The sequence below is a fragment of the Symphalangus syndactylus genome, chromosome 8 (assembly GCF_028878055.3).
Source record: "Symphalangus syndactylus isolate Jambi chromosome 8, NHGRI_mSymSyn1-v2.1_pri, whole genome shotgun sequence".
In the NCBI taxonomy this organism is placed as follows: Eukaryota; Metazoa; Chordata; class Mammalia; order Primates; family Hylobatidae; genus Symphalangus; species Symphalangus syndactylus.
Genome location: NC_072430.2, coordinates 82,367,940 through 82,384,301, shown reverse-complemented (window position 1 = coordinate 82,384,301; position 16,362 = coordinate 82,367,940). Strand labels below are relative to the sequence as shown.

The 16,362-nt window shown below is 41.7% G+C and overlaps 1 protein-coding gene across 10 annotated transcripts in view; it reads right to left on the bottom strand.

The window, feature by feature from the left end:
* The window catches only part of OSBPL6 (oxysterol binding protein like 6), a 223,387-nt gene that overhangs the window by 96,214 nt on the left and 110,811 nt on the right, over positions 1-16,362 (bottom strand). For all 10 annotated transcript variants that reach the window (XM_063644806.1, XM_055289854.2, XM_055289857.2 and 7 more), the window contains one exon: positions 5,937-6,150. In XM_063644806.1, coding sequence (XP_063500876.1) covers positions 5,937-6,038 — 102 coding nt within the window. In that variant the 5' untranslated portion in view covers positions 6,039-6,150. The remainder of the gene's footprint in view (positions 1-5,936; positions 6,151-16,362) is intronic.

Genomic DNA, 16,362 nt, shown 5'->3' with positions numbered 1-16,362 from the left:
AAGCAAGTCCTCAGTGACCTACAAAGGGACTTAGACTCCCACACAATAATAATGGGAGATTTTAACACCCCACTGTCAGCATTAGACAGATCAACGAGACAGAAAGTTAACAAGGATATCCAGGAATTGAACTCAGCTCTACATAAAGTGGACCTAATAGACATCTACAGAACTCTCCACCCCAAGTCAACAGAATATACATTTTTTTCGGCACCACACCACACCTATTCCAAAATTGACCACATAGTTGGAAGTAAAGCTCTCCTCAGCAAATGTAAAAGAACAGAAATTATAACAAACTGTCTCTCAGACCACAGTGCAATCAAACTAGAACTCAGGATTAAGAAACTCACTCAAAACCGCTCAACTACATGGAAACTGAACAACCTGCTCCTGAATGACTATTGGGTACATAATGAAATGAAGGCAGAAATAAAGACGTTCTTTGAAACCAACGAGAACAAAGACACAACATACCAGAATCTCTGGGACACGTTCAAAGCAGTGTGTAGAGGGAAATTTATAGCACTAAATGCCCACAAGAGAAAGCAGGAAAGATCCAAAATTGACACCCTAACATCACAATTAAAAGAACTAGAAAAGCAAGAGCAAACACATTCAAAAGCTAGCAGAAGGCTAGAAATAACTAAAATCAGAGCAGAACTGAAGGAAATAGAGACACAAAAAACCCTTCAAAAAATTAATGAATCCAGGAGCTGGTTTTTTGAAAAGATCAACAAAATTGATGGACCGCTAGCAAGACTAATAAAGAAGAAAAGAGAGAAGAATCAAATAGATGCAATAAAATACGAAAAAGGGGATATCACCACCGATCCCACAGAAATACAATCTACCATCAGAGAATACTACAAACACCTCTATGCAAATAAACTAGAAAATCTAGAAGAAATGGATAAATTCCTCGACAAATACACCCTCCCAAGACTAAACCAGGAAGAAGTTGAATCTCTGAATAGACCAATAACAGGCTCTGAAATTGTGGCAATAATCAATAGCTTACCAACCAAAAAGAGTCCAGGACCTGATGGATTCACAGCTGAATTCTACCAGAGGTACAAGGAGGAACTGGTACCATTCCTTCTGAAACTATTCCAATCGATAGAAAAAGAGGGAATCCTCCCTAACACATTTTACGAAGCCAGCATCGTCCTGATACCAAAACCTGGCAGAGACTTAACCAAAAAAGAGAACTTCAGACCAATATCCTTGATGAACATTGATGCAAAAATCCTCAATAAAATACTGGCAAACCGAATCCAGCAGCACATCAAAAAGCTTATCCACCATGATCAAGTGGGCTTCATCCCTGGGATGCAAGGCTGGTTCAACATACGCAAATCAATGAATGTAATCCAGCATATAAACAGAACCAAAGACAAAAACCACATGATTATCTCAATAGATGCAGAAAAGGCCTTTGACAAAATTCAACAACCCTTCATGCTAAAAACTCTCAATAAATTAGGTATTGATGGGACGTATCTCAAAATAATAAGAGCTATCTATGACAAACCCACAGCCAATATCATACTGAATGGGCAAAAACTGGAAGCATTCCCTTTGAAAACTGGCACAAGACAGGGATGCCCTCTCTCACTGCTCCTATTCAACATAGTGCTGGAAGTTCTGGCCAGAGCAATCAGGCAGGAGAAGGAAATAAAGGGTATTCAATTAGGAAAAGAGGAAGTCAAATTGTCCCTGTTTGCAGATGACATGACTGTATATCTAGAAAACCCCATTGTCTCAGCCCAAAATCTCCTTAAGCTGATTAGCAACTTCAGCAAAGTCTCAGGATACAAAATTAATGTACAAAAATCACAAGCATTCTTGTACACCAATAACAGACAAACAGAGAGCCAAATCATGAGTGAACTCCCATTCACAATTGCTTCAAAGAGAATAAAATACCTAGGAATCCAACTTACAAGGGATGTGAAGGACCTCTTCAAGGAGAACTACAAACCACTGCTCAATGAAATAAAAGAGGATACAAACAAATGGAAGAACATTCCATGCTCATGGGTTGGAAGAATCAATATCGTGAAAATGGCCATACTGCCCAAGGTAATTTATAGATTCAATGCCATCCCCATCAAGCTACCAATGACTTTCTTCACAGAATTGGAAAAAACTACTTTAAAGTTCATATGGAACCAAAAAAGAGCCCGCATCGCCAAGTCAATCCTAAGCCAAAAGAACAAAGCTGGAGGCATCACGCTACCTGACTTTAAACTATACTACAAGGCTACAGTAACCAAAACAGCATGGTACTGGTACCACAACAGAGACATAGATCAATGGAACAGAACAGAGCCCTCAGAAATGATGCCGCATATCTACAACTATCTGATCTTTGACAAACCTGACAAAAACAAGAAATGGGGAAAGGATTCCCTATTTAATAAATGGTGCTGGGAAAACTGGCTAGCTGTATGTAGAAAGCTGCAACTGGATCCCTTCCTTACACCTTATACAAAAATTAATTCAAGATGGATTAAAGACTTATATGTTAGACCTAAAACCATTAAAATCCTACAAGAAAACCTAGGCAATACCATTCAGGACATAGGCGTGGGCAAGGACTTCATGTCTAAAACACCAAAAGCAATGGCAACAAAAGCCAAAATCGACAAATGGGATCTCATTAAACTAAAGAGCTTCTGTACAGCAAAAGAAACTATCATCAGAGTGAACAGGCAACCTGCAAAATGGGAGAAAATTTTTGCAACCTACTCATCTGACAAAGGGCTAATATCCAGAATCTACAATGAACTCAAACAAATTTACAAGAAAAAAACAAACAACCCCATCAAAAAGTGGGCAGAGGACATGAACAGACACTTCTCAAAAGAAGACATTTATGCAGCAAAAAAACACATGAAGAAATGCTCATCATCACTGGCCATCAGAGAAATGCAAATCAAAACCACAGTGAGATACCATCTCACACCAGTTAGAATGGCCATCATTAAAAAATCAGGAAACAACAGGTGCTGGAGAGGATGTGGAGAAATAGGAACACTTTTACACTGTTGGTGGGACTGTAAACTAGTTCAACCATTGTGGAAGTCAGTGTGGCGATTCCTCAGGGATCTCGAACTAGAAATACCATTTGACCCAGCCATCCCATTACTGGGTATATACCCAAAGGACTATAAATCATGCTGCTATGAAGACACATGCACACGTATGTTTATTGCGGCACTATTCACAATAGCAAAGACTTGGAACCAACCCAAATGTCCAACAACGATAGACTGGATTAAGAAAATGTGGCACATATACACCATGGAATACTATGCAGCCATAAAAAATGATGAGTTCGTGTCCTTTGTAGGGACATGGATGAAACTGGAAAACATCATTCTCAGTAAACTATCGCAAGGACAAAAAACCAAACACCGCATGTTCTCACTCATAGGTGGGAATTGAACAATGAGAACTCATGGACACAGGAAGGGGACCATCACACTCCGGGGACTGTTGTGGGGTGGGGGGAGGGGGGAGGGACAGCATTAGGAGATACACCTAATGCTAAATGACGAGTTAATGGGTGCAGGAAATCAACATGGCACATGGATACATATGTAACAAACCTGCACATTGTGCACATGTACCCTAAAACCCTAAAGTATAAAAAAATAAAAAAAAAAAATAAAAAAAAAAAAAGATACCACTGTATTCTCAGCTATGTGCTAGATCCTAATTTAGGAGAGAAATGGGGCTGGAGTTTGCAATTTGGCACCATCTGCATAGATGTCAGTCAAATCAGGAGAATGGAAAGGATTCAATGAAGCCAAATTTATCACACTTTCTCTATGTCCCTTCACTATGAAAACAGTTATCACACAAAAATAGATGCACATAAAAAACACTACATCACATCACATCACATGATCACTCAAAATATCTGAGTTCCCCAAGTTAATTCTGAGGTTTAGGCAGTGATTGAGATAAGGAAGGAAAAACAGAACTGTAATTGATCTCTTCTATTCTTCTCTCCCCTGAGGGAGGTAGACAGGCACAAAACAGGAGTCAGGAAGGAACCAGGGAAGGAAGTTTTTGGGAGAGTTTCCACCTGCTGAGATAAATAGGAGTAAAAATAAACTCTCTCCTTAAAGAATAATAACCCTTTGAAAAGTGTCTCTTACTTTGCTAGAACTCATTATCAATGTACAGACGTGCTCCTTTCATTCCCATCATAAAACTTTCCATTCACAAGCCAGTGAGGAGTCACACATTCCACCTTCACACTCCCTCCGGCACACCAGGGTCTCAGTGTTTCCCTGTTGCTTTGCGTGCCCATCCTGGAGCTCGGGTGCAACAGGCAGAATAACAACGCATGATAGATGTTTCTACAGGAGTCATCCGTCTTTCCCATTTGCCACAATTCTCCAGGGTGAGCGGGTCAACTGCTTCCTTCTTCCCAGCAGTCAGGAAGGTCATGCTGCTTACAATGATTTTCTCTCTGTTTAAATGCCCAGGGAAGGGAAAAATGGAGGAGCCATAACCAGAAAGAACAGCAGGGCGGGCAAAGGTAGACTAAATTTGCAAACTTAGAAAGCATCTCAGAATATAGTAGTTATTTAATATAAAAGTGCTTCCATTCCTGGTACTCTTACTTTCTTTGACTCTGTAAGTGCAATACAATAAATATTATAACTGTGTGTAATCACAGATTTAATGGCATGACTACTTCTAAAGAACCGAATATAGGTGTCGTCTTTGAACTCAACAACGAAAGACACCAGTATCAAAAGTTCCCCAAGACCCTGGAGTAGAAACACCTGCCTTCGGATCTGTGAAAGATATACACATTAGCACCCCTGGATTCTTACAGATTCTCCTGGAATTTCTTGCTAAAAAGGGAGAGAGAGTGTTGGGAGGGTTTCCTAAAAAGCATCCCCAGCAGTGTATTTGCACTATTGAAAACGAATTCATATATGGAAGTGGCTGTCTCAAGACCCATGTCTATATGATGGCCAATCGAATGACTGATGCTCACACTCCTAGAAACTAGGTAATATGCTTTGCAAACATAAAACGGGGTGAGGGGTGGAGGGGGCGAAGGCGAACCTGCATGATTCTTACTAATTGAAAGTTGCCAAAACGGAAAGCTTTTATAAAAAGGTAATAATACCTACTTATTGGGAATTTCCAGTTACACAACGAAGATACTATCACAAGACAAATTATGATGGAAAATAATTATGCTTAGACCTGTGCTGGCTGAAATAACAACTTGTTTTGACAATGAAGAACATTCATACGATGAATGCTCACATAACCCTGCCAGCAGAATTGCCACTTCAACAGTAATGACATAACAAAAATAACTTGCAAAATTGGCTCAAATGGGACCATGGGCGTTTTCTACCATGATTAAGTAATAACCATTTACTTTCTCTGTTGCCTGTAAACATTGTTTGGGTTCTCACAGCTCTTAATTCCTGGTATTACAATTTTATCGGTAACCTAATTCCTGAAGCTAGCTGTTACCAGATTCCACAAAATACCAAACAGAGTTAGTGCTTGGCAGCCCAGTGACAGCCTTATAGGAAGACGTCCTTTGCAGGGTTCATAGTTCCCTTTCCACCTCCATGAACGAAGAGAAGAGTGTTCAAGTTCTTGATGTTGGCTTCCCCTCCAGGTGCAGGGAGGACAAGACGGCAGGGCTTCCCATAGCCACCCTCCCAGCCTTCTGTGTCTGCCTTCTAAAAAAGAGTCCTAAACCACAGAGAAGCAAGAGTGGGAGCTTCATGACATCAACGAAGGTATCTACAGAAAATAACGATTTTTCACTTGGAATAAAAGACTTTACACCAAAATTTCAGAATTAATTAGCAACCCCATCCTATCTCAATGGTATTGCATTTGCATAAAACAACCAAAGGCACTTAATGCTCTTCTCTTACCTGCCTACTGTCCCTTTGGGAGGATGTTGAAGAGGAGGCACTTCTATGGGCTGGAGTGGATGTTTTATGAGCAGGGGAAATGCCCTTCTCATCTGAACTCATCGCTGCAGTTAGAGTCTAGTTTTATGCACTTAAGACCATCCCAGTCTTCTCTCAAATCCACAAAGAAGTAGATGATTTTTCAGCTTCATTCCATTTCATGAATCAGGTTTGACTAGAAAAGAGCAGGCAATATTGAGGGTGTCAAAACCACCTAAAAGCAAAACAAACAAGCCTCATGTAGGTAATTAAAAGTCAAATTAAAATCATTATCTTTAGGATGAAATATTAATTTGTGTTAGTGAGAGGAGGAACTCTGACACATTAGGAAATACTTCTTCCTCTAGATTTTAAGGTGGAAGATGAAAGTGTTAGTATGCAAAAAAAAAAAAAAAAAAAGGACTGTCAACAAGCAAAATGGGAAGAAATCATGTACGAAAGTCATATTCTCTCCTCTTGCATTTTCTTTGTTTTAAAGCAGATTATAATGCTATATTTGAGACCCTAATGCCAAAGACGCCAGATTCTCCTCTGGAAACATAATCTCTCCTACCCAATGGACTAGAATAAGAGCTCGGTCCATGTTTATCTTCAGTTTAGTTTAGCTATGTCATGTACGTGATGGTTAAATCCAACACAAAGTACTCAGTTACAAAAGATTTAATGCATTATGTTAAACACATTGTGTGCATCCTGTGATCCAGCATTTGTGAAGGATCAAGGAATACATATATCCACAGTTATTTGTACCTTAAAACTATAGCATGCCTACATGTGACTCTCAACAACCAACATGCTCGCAAACATCTACAGATTGACAGGTTATCTTAGAGCAGGAGTAAATGGAGTTCCTTCACTTATGCACAGCCAACAGCCACTCCAATTTTTTTACTTGGATTCATGTAAGGAAGGTTTGCATTGTTAGTATTAAGGTTAAAAGCTTGTATCAGAGAGAAACTCTTAAATTGGCCTTGTCTCCAACACAGCTATGCTAAAAAATGTTAAAAGGTAAGCACTATGGTATAACATCAAAAGCTTAAAAAATAATATTTCCCAAAAGATAGACAATTAAAGTGAACTTTATCCTCTTACAAGAAGAAGGTCACATTCTAACACCCATCTTAATGCTAATATCTTCTTGGAGGAAGTACAGAACACCAGAACACTTGTGTAGGCTTGTTAGCACAGGTTGGGAAGGAAAGCTGCTAGCAAGAAACAGAAATCAATTTTTAGGCCACAAAAAAGTGAGACTTGAACTTCAGCCCAAAGGGTGAGACACTGAATCAGGTAAACAAAAAAAGATGGAGATATGTGGGCATTATGAAGACAGTGACTGAGGTGAACTAATGGATCTGGGAGTTAGAGCTGAGGTCCAAAGGATGAGGAGTTTACTAGATACCAGGGTGTCTGGCGTGACATGATCAGCAGACGAGTGGTAGCCAATATGACTAGAGTCAGAGATATGGCGATATGGTGGTCAAAGAAATGCAGAGGTCAGTCCCTGCAGGACCTTGTAGGCCACGACAGTTGCTATGGGCTGAATATGTGCACCAAAATTCATTTGTTAGAAACCTAACCTCAACGCAACAGTATTGGGAAGTGAGGCCTAATGGGAAGTGTTTAGGTCATGAGGGTGGAGCCCTTGTGACTAGGTTAGTGCCACTATATAAACAGCTTGTGATATGGTTTGGTTGTGTTCCCACCCACATCTCATCCCGAATTGTAGTTCCCATAATCCCCATGTCATGGGAGGAACCAGATGGGAAGTAATTTGATCATGGGGGTGGTTACCCTCATCCTGTCCTCATGAGAGGTCACACCTGATGGTTTTGTAAGGGGCTTTCCCCTCTTTTGTTTAGCATTTCTCCTTGCTGCTGACATGTGAAGAAGGAAGTGTTTGCTTCCCCTTCTGCCATGATTATAAGTTTCCTAAGGCCTCCCCAGCCATGCAGAACTGTGAGTCAATTAAACCTCTTTCCTTTATAAATTAGGTGCTCTTGGGTATGTCTTTATTAGCAGCATGAGAATTGACTAATACAGCTTGTGGGAGTGGGTTCTCTCTTTCCCGCTTTCCTGCCATATTAGGACATGAGGTTCCTCCTCTCCAGAGAATGCAGCATTTGAAGTGCCTCTTGGGAGCAGAGAGACAGGGCCCTAACCTTCTGGTGCCTTGATTTCCCAGCCTTCGGAACTGTGAGAAAGAAATTTATGTTCTTTATAACTTACCCAGTCTTGGGTATTCTGTTATAGAAGCACAAGTGGACTAAGACATTGGCATTTTGATTTTTATCATAAGCATGAGAAGCCATCGAGACGTAACCAGATTTGTGTTACTAAAGGGTGATTTTGGCAGCTGTGGGGAGACTCCAAGTGGGGAAGTAAAGAAGATGAGGAGGGCCCAATCAGGACTCAGGAGAGGATGGGAGAGTGCTGGCAGAAATTCCGACACTGAGTCCTGTGTCCTGTGACTGGACATGGTGGGGGAGGCAGGGTTGAGGCTAAATCTTAGGTCTCTGGCATTCTGAGCAAGAAATGGTCAAAGGAAATCCAAGATCCATGGGAAAGTCATGACTGTGGTTAGAGACGTTGCTGAAGACATTCAGTTGGAGACAAACTCTTGGAAACGTAAGTCTGGAGCTCAGGGAAATCTAGGCTGGAGATGTAAATGTTTAATAGACTATGGTAATGATACAGATATATTAATCAGATCCTTTAAGATCATGTAAATTTCACATGTGCCAGTAAATGAAATTTTATATGGTCCTATAGTTATATTTTTAATAATGGATTATGTCACCCTGAATGTGTTATTCAGGATTTTAATGGTCACCTGTTTATAGAGGATACCTAAAAGAACAATCCCAATAATTATAGGGAGAATTTTTATAAACTGTGAAAACTGGACATTCTAATGAATAGAACTTGTAATCCAGTCTTAAAATTTCAACTTCACTGTCACCGCAGGAAAAATGAAAGCTACTTTCCCTCCAAACTGGGAGACTTTCTCTTGAAACAAAACTAGTCTTTGGACAAACAGAAATGGAAAGCGCTGTATATCTCTTCTGTGAGCTAGAGATAGTTCCATTCATTATTGGCAAAAGGTAGTAATAAACTTCCACTTGACAGATGATCATCTAATCTTTTTGTTTTATGAAGGCATTCTAATAAGTGAGTAAAGTTTCTGATGCCAAGCTGTGGTGCCAGCAAACAGAATGTACAGATACTGCTCGGATCCTTGATTTGAAGTACTTAGCTTTCTGGTCCAAGATGTTTTACAAGTAGATGCTGACTCTTGAGCCAAAAAGGAGGTACTTTTGTGATGCGTTCCAGTGCTCCCAAGGGATGAGGTTGTAACAACCTAACTCATTAAACTGAAATCCATTTGGAAGTAAATTCAATCCAAGGTATATTTCCTCTGCTGGATATTTTCATTTAAAAAACTGTACTTTTTTCATTAACATCAATGCTAACACCTTGATTTTTGTTTTAATTTAAAATGACATTTTCAGGATAACTTGTTTATGATAAAAGGGCAACATTTCAGTTGAACTACAGTTTAAATATGTTGAATAACAGCAAAATGAAGAAAAATAAGAGAACTTAATTCATTCCAAGAATTGTTTTTGAGGTTATTGTTGTTGTTTCTATGAATTTTTGTTATTTTTTTAACAGAAAGGGTTTCAAGTACTTAATATAAAGAATGAGATGCCCGTTAAAGATTATTCCAACCAATTTTCTTTTTTTTTTTTTTTTTTTTTTTGAGACGGAGTCTCGCTCTGTCACCCAGGCTGGAGTGCAGTGGCGCAATCTCGGCTCACTGCAAGCTCCGCCTCCCGGGTTCACGCCATTCTCCTGCCTCAGCCTCTCCGAGTAGCTGGGACTACAGGCGCCCGCCACCACGCCCGGCTAATTTTTTTTTTTTTTTTGTATTTTTTAGTAGAGACGGGGTTTCACCGTGGTCTCGATCTCCTGACCTTGTGATCCGCCCGCCTCGGCCTCCCAAAGTGCTGGGATTACAAGCGTGAGCCACCGCACCCAGCCTATTCCAACCAATTTTCAATCAAGTGTTTGACCACCTGCTCTTTTTCAAATGCATTATAAAAGTAAGTCTAAACTCTGAGAGAAGGTTATTCTTTATTCCTAGAGTGTAGGAACTGCTATAACATAAAAAAAAGTCATCTCTACGAAAAAACATTTTCGGAAATTGCCTAAACAATATTCCAAACCAAAGAAAGGCCATAAATTTTAAAGTCAACACCAACATAATTACTATACTCAACGAGAAAAGTATTGTGGCTGAAAATAACAGCAAAACGAGAGAGCTGAACATCTAATTTTTCTATCTGATTCTTCCTTTATGACAGTGGGAACACTATAAGTATTGCTAAGTGCTATAACATTTGCATTTTCATTGAGTGGCATAAATCTCAGATTTATGACCCAGGGACCTAATTAAAGCAAAAGCTGGTAGGGAAGACTTCTAGAACTTGCTGTTCAAAGGCATCATAAATTGCATGTGTCCAGAAAAACACTTAAGATTGGGTACCACTTACCCTGAGCTAAGTTGTAATGTGACACAACCAAGCCCCAAATGTCTTTCTCACAGTCCTGAAGGCTGATAAATCAAGGCACCAGTAGGTTAGGGCCCCGTCTCTCTGCTTCCAAGAGGCTTACAAGAAAGGTTTATTTTTAGCTCATTTACATGTCCTTTAAGTCAGCTGCAGACCTACCTTGAGTCCTCTTCATTCCAGGCTTAACAAACAGCCCCCAGGAGAGGCAGGGCAAAGAGCCATTGCAGAACCATGGGATGGTTCTTAGAGCTTTTGCTTGTAGGTGGTACAGGTTAGCTCACTCACGTTTTATTGGCCAAAACAAGTCACATGGCCTAGGTGAGTCAATGATGCATGAAACTATAGTTCTTCCAGTGGGCGAGGCAGTAGATATTTGGGTATAATGATAATTTACTATCATTTAACTAAACTATAGGAAAAAGTTAAAAGTACAGTTGAAAATATTTAAATTGACTCCAGTTACATCACTGAGAGATAACCCTTGTTAACATTTTTGGTTCTACTTTAATCAAAGTAGGAGAATAATATTCACACTATCTGCAGTATGGTTTTTCGATCAACAATGTATCACTAATTTTTGATAAACGAAGAAATTTCAACAATACCATTCTTAATCATTACAAATAAGACTACCACACAGATATACCACAATACATTTAACCATTCTTCTTTTGGGACATTTAGGTTGTAATCAGTATGTTTTGGAACAATGAGATTTATCACAAAAGAGTTTGTAATAGTTATACATTTAGTTTTGATCATTATAAAAATGACCCTTTTCATTCCTTTTAATACTTTTTGTTTTGCTTTATCTGATATCATCTCTTCCCTTTCCGCTTGCAAGTGATTAAATAAACTTTGTCCATCCTTCCCATTTAAACTTCCTGTATATTTTATATTATGTGTCCCTCTAGTAATGATCAGGTTGAATTGTTCAAAAAATCTAATTTTAGTGAAGTATTTCCAATTTCTATTTAATGTTATAACTAATAATTGATCTTACCCCTGCCATATCATTATGTACTTTCTATTTTTTTGGTTCTTCTTTGTTTCCTTTAATGCTTGATGGCTTTGCTTGGTAATCTGGCTTTTGCAGCATACTGACTTTCATATGGTTTTAATAGCCTTTTATATTTGACAATAATTTGAAAGATATAATTCTCCTTTTAAAGTTCTATTTCCACTTCCCTTTACGTTTCTCTAAATCACGCTGGAATCCACAGTCTGTAATTGACAGTTAAGAGTAAAATGGGGCTGGGTGTGGTGGCTCATGCCTGTAATCCCAGCATTTGGGAGGATAAGGAAGTAGGATCACTTGAAGCCAGTAGTTCAAGACCAGCCTGGCCAACATAGCGAAACCCTGTCTCTACTAAAACTACACAAATTAGCTGGGCATGGTGACACACGCCTGTGATCCTGGCTATTCGGGAGGCTCAGGCACAAGAATCACCTGAACCCGGGAGGTAGAGGCTGCAGTGACCTGAGATCACGCCACTGCACTCCCGCCTAGGTGACAGAGCGAGACCCTGTCCCCGCTGCCCCCGCCGTAAACAAACAAAACAAGCAGACCTTCATCCTGCCTCCCCTACCCTCTGTATGGCAGATGCATCTGACAGCAATAACTTCAGCACACCCTGAGAGTGACCCTGTGGTCTAAGAAGAATGTGTGTCCACAGTCCCAAGCAAAGGAATAAAGGAGTGATCCACCTGGAGTGTCACTCCTTGTCTATGAGGAACATCTGAACCCCCTGCCCATCCCTTGGAACGCTGCCACTTTTTCTAGTTGGGACCTACAGGGATCTCAAAGTGTGAGGACAAATCATAAGAAAAGCCACCTCCTGAGGAGCGCCTCTGCCCGGCCGCCCCGTCCGGGAAGAAGTGAGGAGCGCCTCTGCCCGGCCGCCCCGTCTGGGAAGAAGTGAGGAGCGCCTCTGCTTGGGCGCCCCGACCGGGAAGAAGTGAGGAGCGCCTCTGCCCGGCCGCCCTGTCTGGGAAGTGAGGAGCGCCTCTGCCTGGCCGCCCCGTCCGGGAAGAAATGAGGAGCGCCTCTGCCCGGGCGCCCCGTCCGGGAAGAAGTGAGGAGCGCCTCTGCCCGGCCTCCCATCGTCTGGGAGGTGAGGAGCGCCTCTGCCCGGCCACCCCGTCCGGGAGGAAGTGAGGAGCGCCTCTGCCCGGCCGCCCCATCTGGGAAGAAGTGAGGAGCGCCTCTGCCCGGCCGCCCCGTCCGGGAAGAAGTGAGGAGCGCCTCTGCCCGGCCTCCCATCGTCTGGGAGGTGAGGAGCGCCTCTGCCCGGCCACCCCGTCCGGGAGGAAGTGAGGAGCGCCTCTGCCCGGCCGCCCCGTCCGGGAAGAAGTGAGGAGCGCCTCTGCCCGGCCGCCCCGTCCGGGAAGAAGTGAGGAGCGCCTCTGCCCGGCCGCCCCGTCTGGGAAGTGAGGAGCGCCTCTGCCCGGCCGCCCCATCCGGGAAGAAATGAGGAGCGCCTCTGCCCGGGCGCCCCGTCCGGGAAGAAGTGAGGAGCGCCTCTGCCCGGCCACCCCGTCCGGGAGGAAGTGAGGAGCGCCTCTGCCCGGCCGCCTCGTCTGGGAGGTGAGGAGCGCCTCTGCCCGGCCACCCATCGTCTGGGAGGTGAGGAGCGCCTCTGCCCGGCCACCCATCATCTGGGAGGTGAGGAGCGCCTCTGCCCGGCCACCCATCGTCTGGGAGGTGAAGAGCGCCTCTGCCCGGCCACCCATCGTCTGGGAGGTGAGGAGCACCTCTGCCCGGCCACCCCATCTGGGAAGTGAGGAGTGCCTCTGCCCGGCCACCCATCGTCTGGGAGGTGAGGAGCGCCTCTGCCCGGCCACCCATCGTCTGGGAAGTGAGGAGCGCCTCTGCCCGGCCACCTATCGTCTGGGAAGAAGTGAGGAGCGTCTCTGCCTGGCCGCCCTGTCTGGGAAGTGAGGAGCTCCTCTGCCCGGCCGCCCCGTGTCTGGGTAGAAGTGAGGAGCTCCTCTGCCTGGCCGCTCCGTCTGGGAGGTCTACCACGGAGGCCAGAAGCAATGTGGGGGCTGGACATGGTGGCTCACGCCTGTGGTCCCGGCACTCTGGGGGGTGAGGCGGGTTGATCACTTCGGGCTAGGAGTTCGAGACCAGTCTGGCCAACTTGGCGAAACATGAAGAATACAACAGACAAACCAACCAACCAACTCAGTGACAACAAAACAGGTCTACCCTGGAGTCATACTCTAATTTTTTCTATTTTCCTCCCTTTCTGATCCTTTATCCCACTTTCTTTTTCTTCCTCTTCCTTCTCCCTCTTCTTTGTCAAATAGAGGATTGAGTTATTATCACTGATCCATATAAAGTCCCTCTCTCATTTATTTTAACTCCCACCCCCCATTTCTATTCCCCGACTTCCCATGTGCAACCTTCCTAATATGTTTGATACGCATCTTTTTGTTTGTATGTATTTTTAGAAAATGTTCATTGTTTTTGTATGCAAAAAAATTAATAAAAAAAAAAAAGTAAAAAAAAAAAAAAGAAAAGCCACCTCCTTTTCTGCAAGTGAAGATAAGGTTTGTCATAATCAAAACTTGGCTAGATTTTCCTCAATTTGAGATATATAGCTTTCATAAAATTAGGGTTTAGTCCTCTATAGTTTGACATTGTATTATTCTGTTTGAAGCTAGTGTTTGGGTTATTGACAGTTTGACTTTTTAAATATTTGCATAACTATTTACAGAGAATTTGGAGGAACCTCATTAGAAAATCCTAGATGTAAGTTTCCTGATTTCAACTGACCAAGGCTCTACTCTCTCTCCACTCTTCTTAGGCCCCTTACTAAGTAAATGAATAAGACAAACACTCATCCTTGATGTGGGCAGCCATCAAACCTGATGGGTGGGAAAAGGGAAAAGAAACAATGAAGAAGGAATCATATCTTTTACTTTGTTTAGCTCTACATCTGAATTTTGTATTTGAAGTAAGTTTTACAGTGAACTAAATATTGTAAAACATTAATTACTCTCATATTGACACAATTTAATGTAATCGTTACCAAAATCATAACAGGATTTTTAATGACTTGGCAATATTATTTTAAAGTTCATCTGGGCTACTCCAGATGCACTGCCTATGGGTTAACTTTGCTCCACAAGGAGCGAAAGAAAGAAACAAAACAAAGAAAGGAAGGAAGGAAAGAAAGAAAAAAAGTAAGTTCATCTGGAAGAGTAAACATAAGAGAATGACAAAGAATATTTTAAAAAATAATGAAAGATACTTTATCACACACTAAAGCTATTTAACAGCTTTCCTGGTTAATAGTAGTAGTACAGGGCCAGGAAAAGCAGATGGAACAGACAAGAATTCTAGAAACTAGTCTATGCAATGACAAAAAGGGTCTTAAAAAATCAGTAAGAATATTATTCAGTGCAAAAAAGATATGAGCCATCAAGGCCATGAAAAGACATGGAAAAACCTTAAATGCATAGTAAGTGATCATTTCACCAGTAATAATTTTCCAAGACTTGTCAGTCACTTTTTGATTCATCACTTAGTTTCTGGCCGTTGTCAACATGTTTTGAAAGAAAGATTAGATAATGTCATAGCTCATATTTTAACAGAAAAATAATACTGGGAAATATGGTTCCAATGACTGCTAACAGACACCAATTGTCAGTACAATGCAAAGACTTTTTGGCAACAATAAGACATAACATAACATTTTGCCCTACTTTGTGACCTTAAATGATGACTCATAAATCCTAGGGGTGTACAAATTCTTACTAAGGCACTATATGATTTAAACAGTACATGTCCTGTTTTCTGGAGAAATTTGCTGCCAAAACAAGCATTTCTGCACTGAGTCGAGGCATTCTGAGGAGCTGGCTAGAGCAGACAAAATGACTTGGGTTAAAAATGTCCTTGAACCAACCCTTGTGCATTGCTGGTGGGAACAGAAAATGATGTAGGTGCTATGGAGAACAGTATGGCAAAAAAAAAAAAAAAAAAAAAAATCTAAAAATAGGCCGGGCACAGTGGCTCATACCTGTAATCTCAGCACTCTGGGAGGCAGAGGTGGGCGGATCACCTGAGGTCTCTAATAAAAATACAAAACATTAGCTGAATGTGATGGTACTCGCCTGTAATCTCAGCTCCTCAAGAGGCTGAGGCAGGAGAATTGCTTGAACCTGGGAGGTGAAGGTTGCAGTGAGCTGAGCTTGTGCCACTGCACTCCAGCCTGGGCAACAAGAGCAAAACTCCATCTCAAACAAACAAAAAAACTAAAAATAGATTGCCATATGATCCAACAATTCCACTTTTAGCTATATGCCCCCAAAAGAACTAAAATCATAGGCTAAGATACTGTACAACCATGTCCATAGCAGCATGTAGCCAAAATGCGGAAGCAACCCAAGTGTCCATCAATGAATGAATGAATATATTTAGAAAAGGGTTATATCCATGCAATGGAATATTATTCAGACTTAAAAAGGAAGGAAATTCTGACACATGTAATGACATAGATGGACCCCGAAGGCATCATTTTAAAGTGAAATAAGTTAGGCACAAAAGAACAAAAAACAAATACTGTATGATTTCACTTATATGAGACATGAGGTATGCAGAGTAGTCAAATGTATAAAGACAGAAGGTAGAATGGTGGTTATCAGGGTCTGTGAGGAGGAGGAAATGGAAAGAGTTTGTGTTTAGTGGTTAGAGTTTCACTTTGAAAGATGGAAAGGTTCTGGAAATGCATAGCGGTGATGGGTACCAACCAATGTGAATGCACTTAATGACACAGAAGTGGACACTTCAAAGCAGTTAAAATGATAAA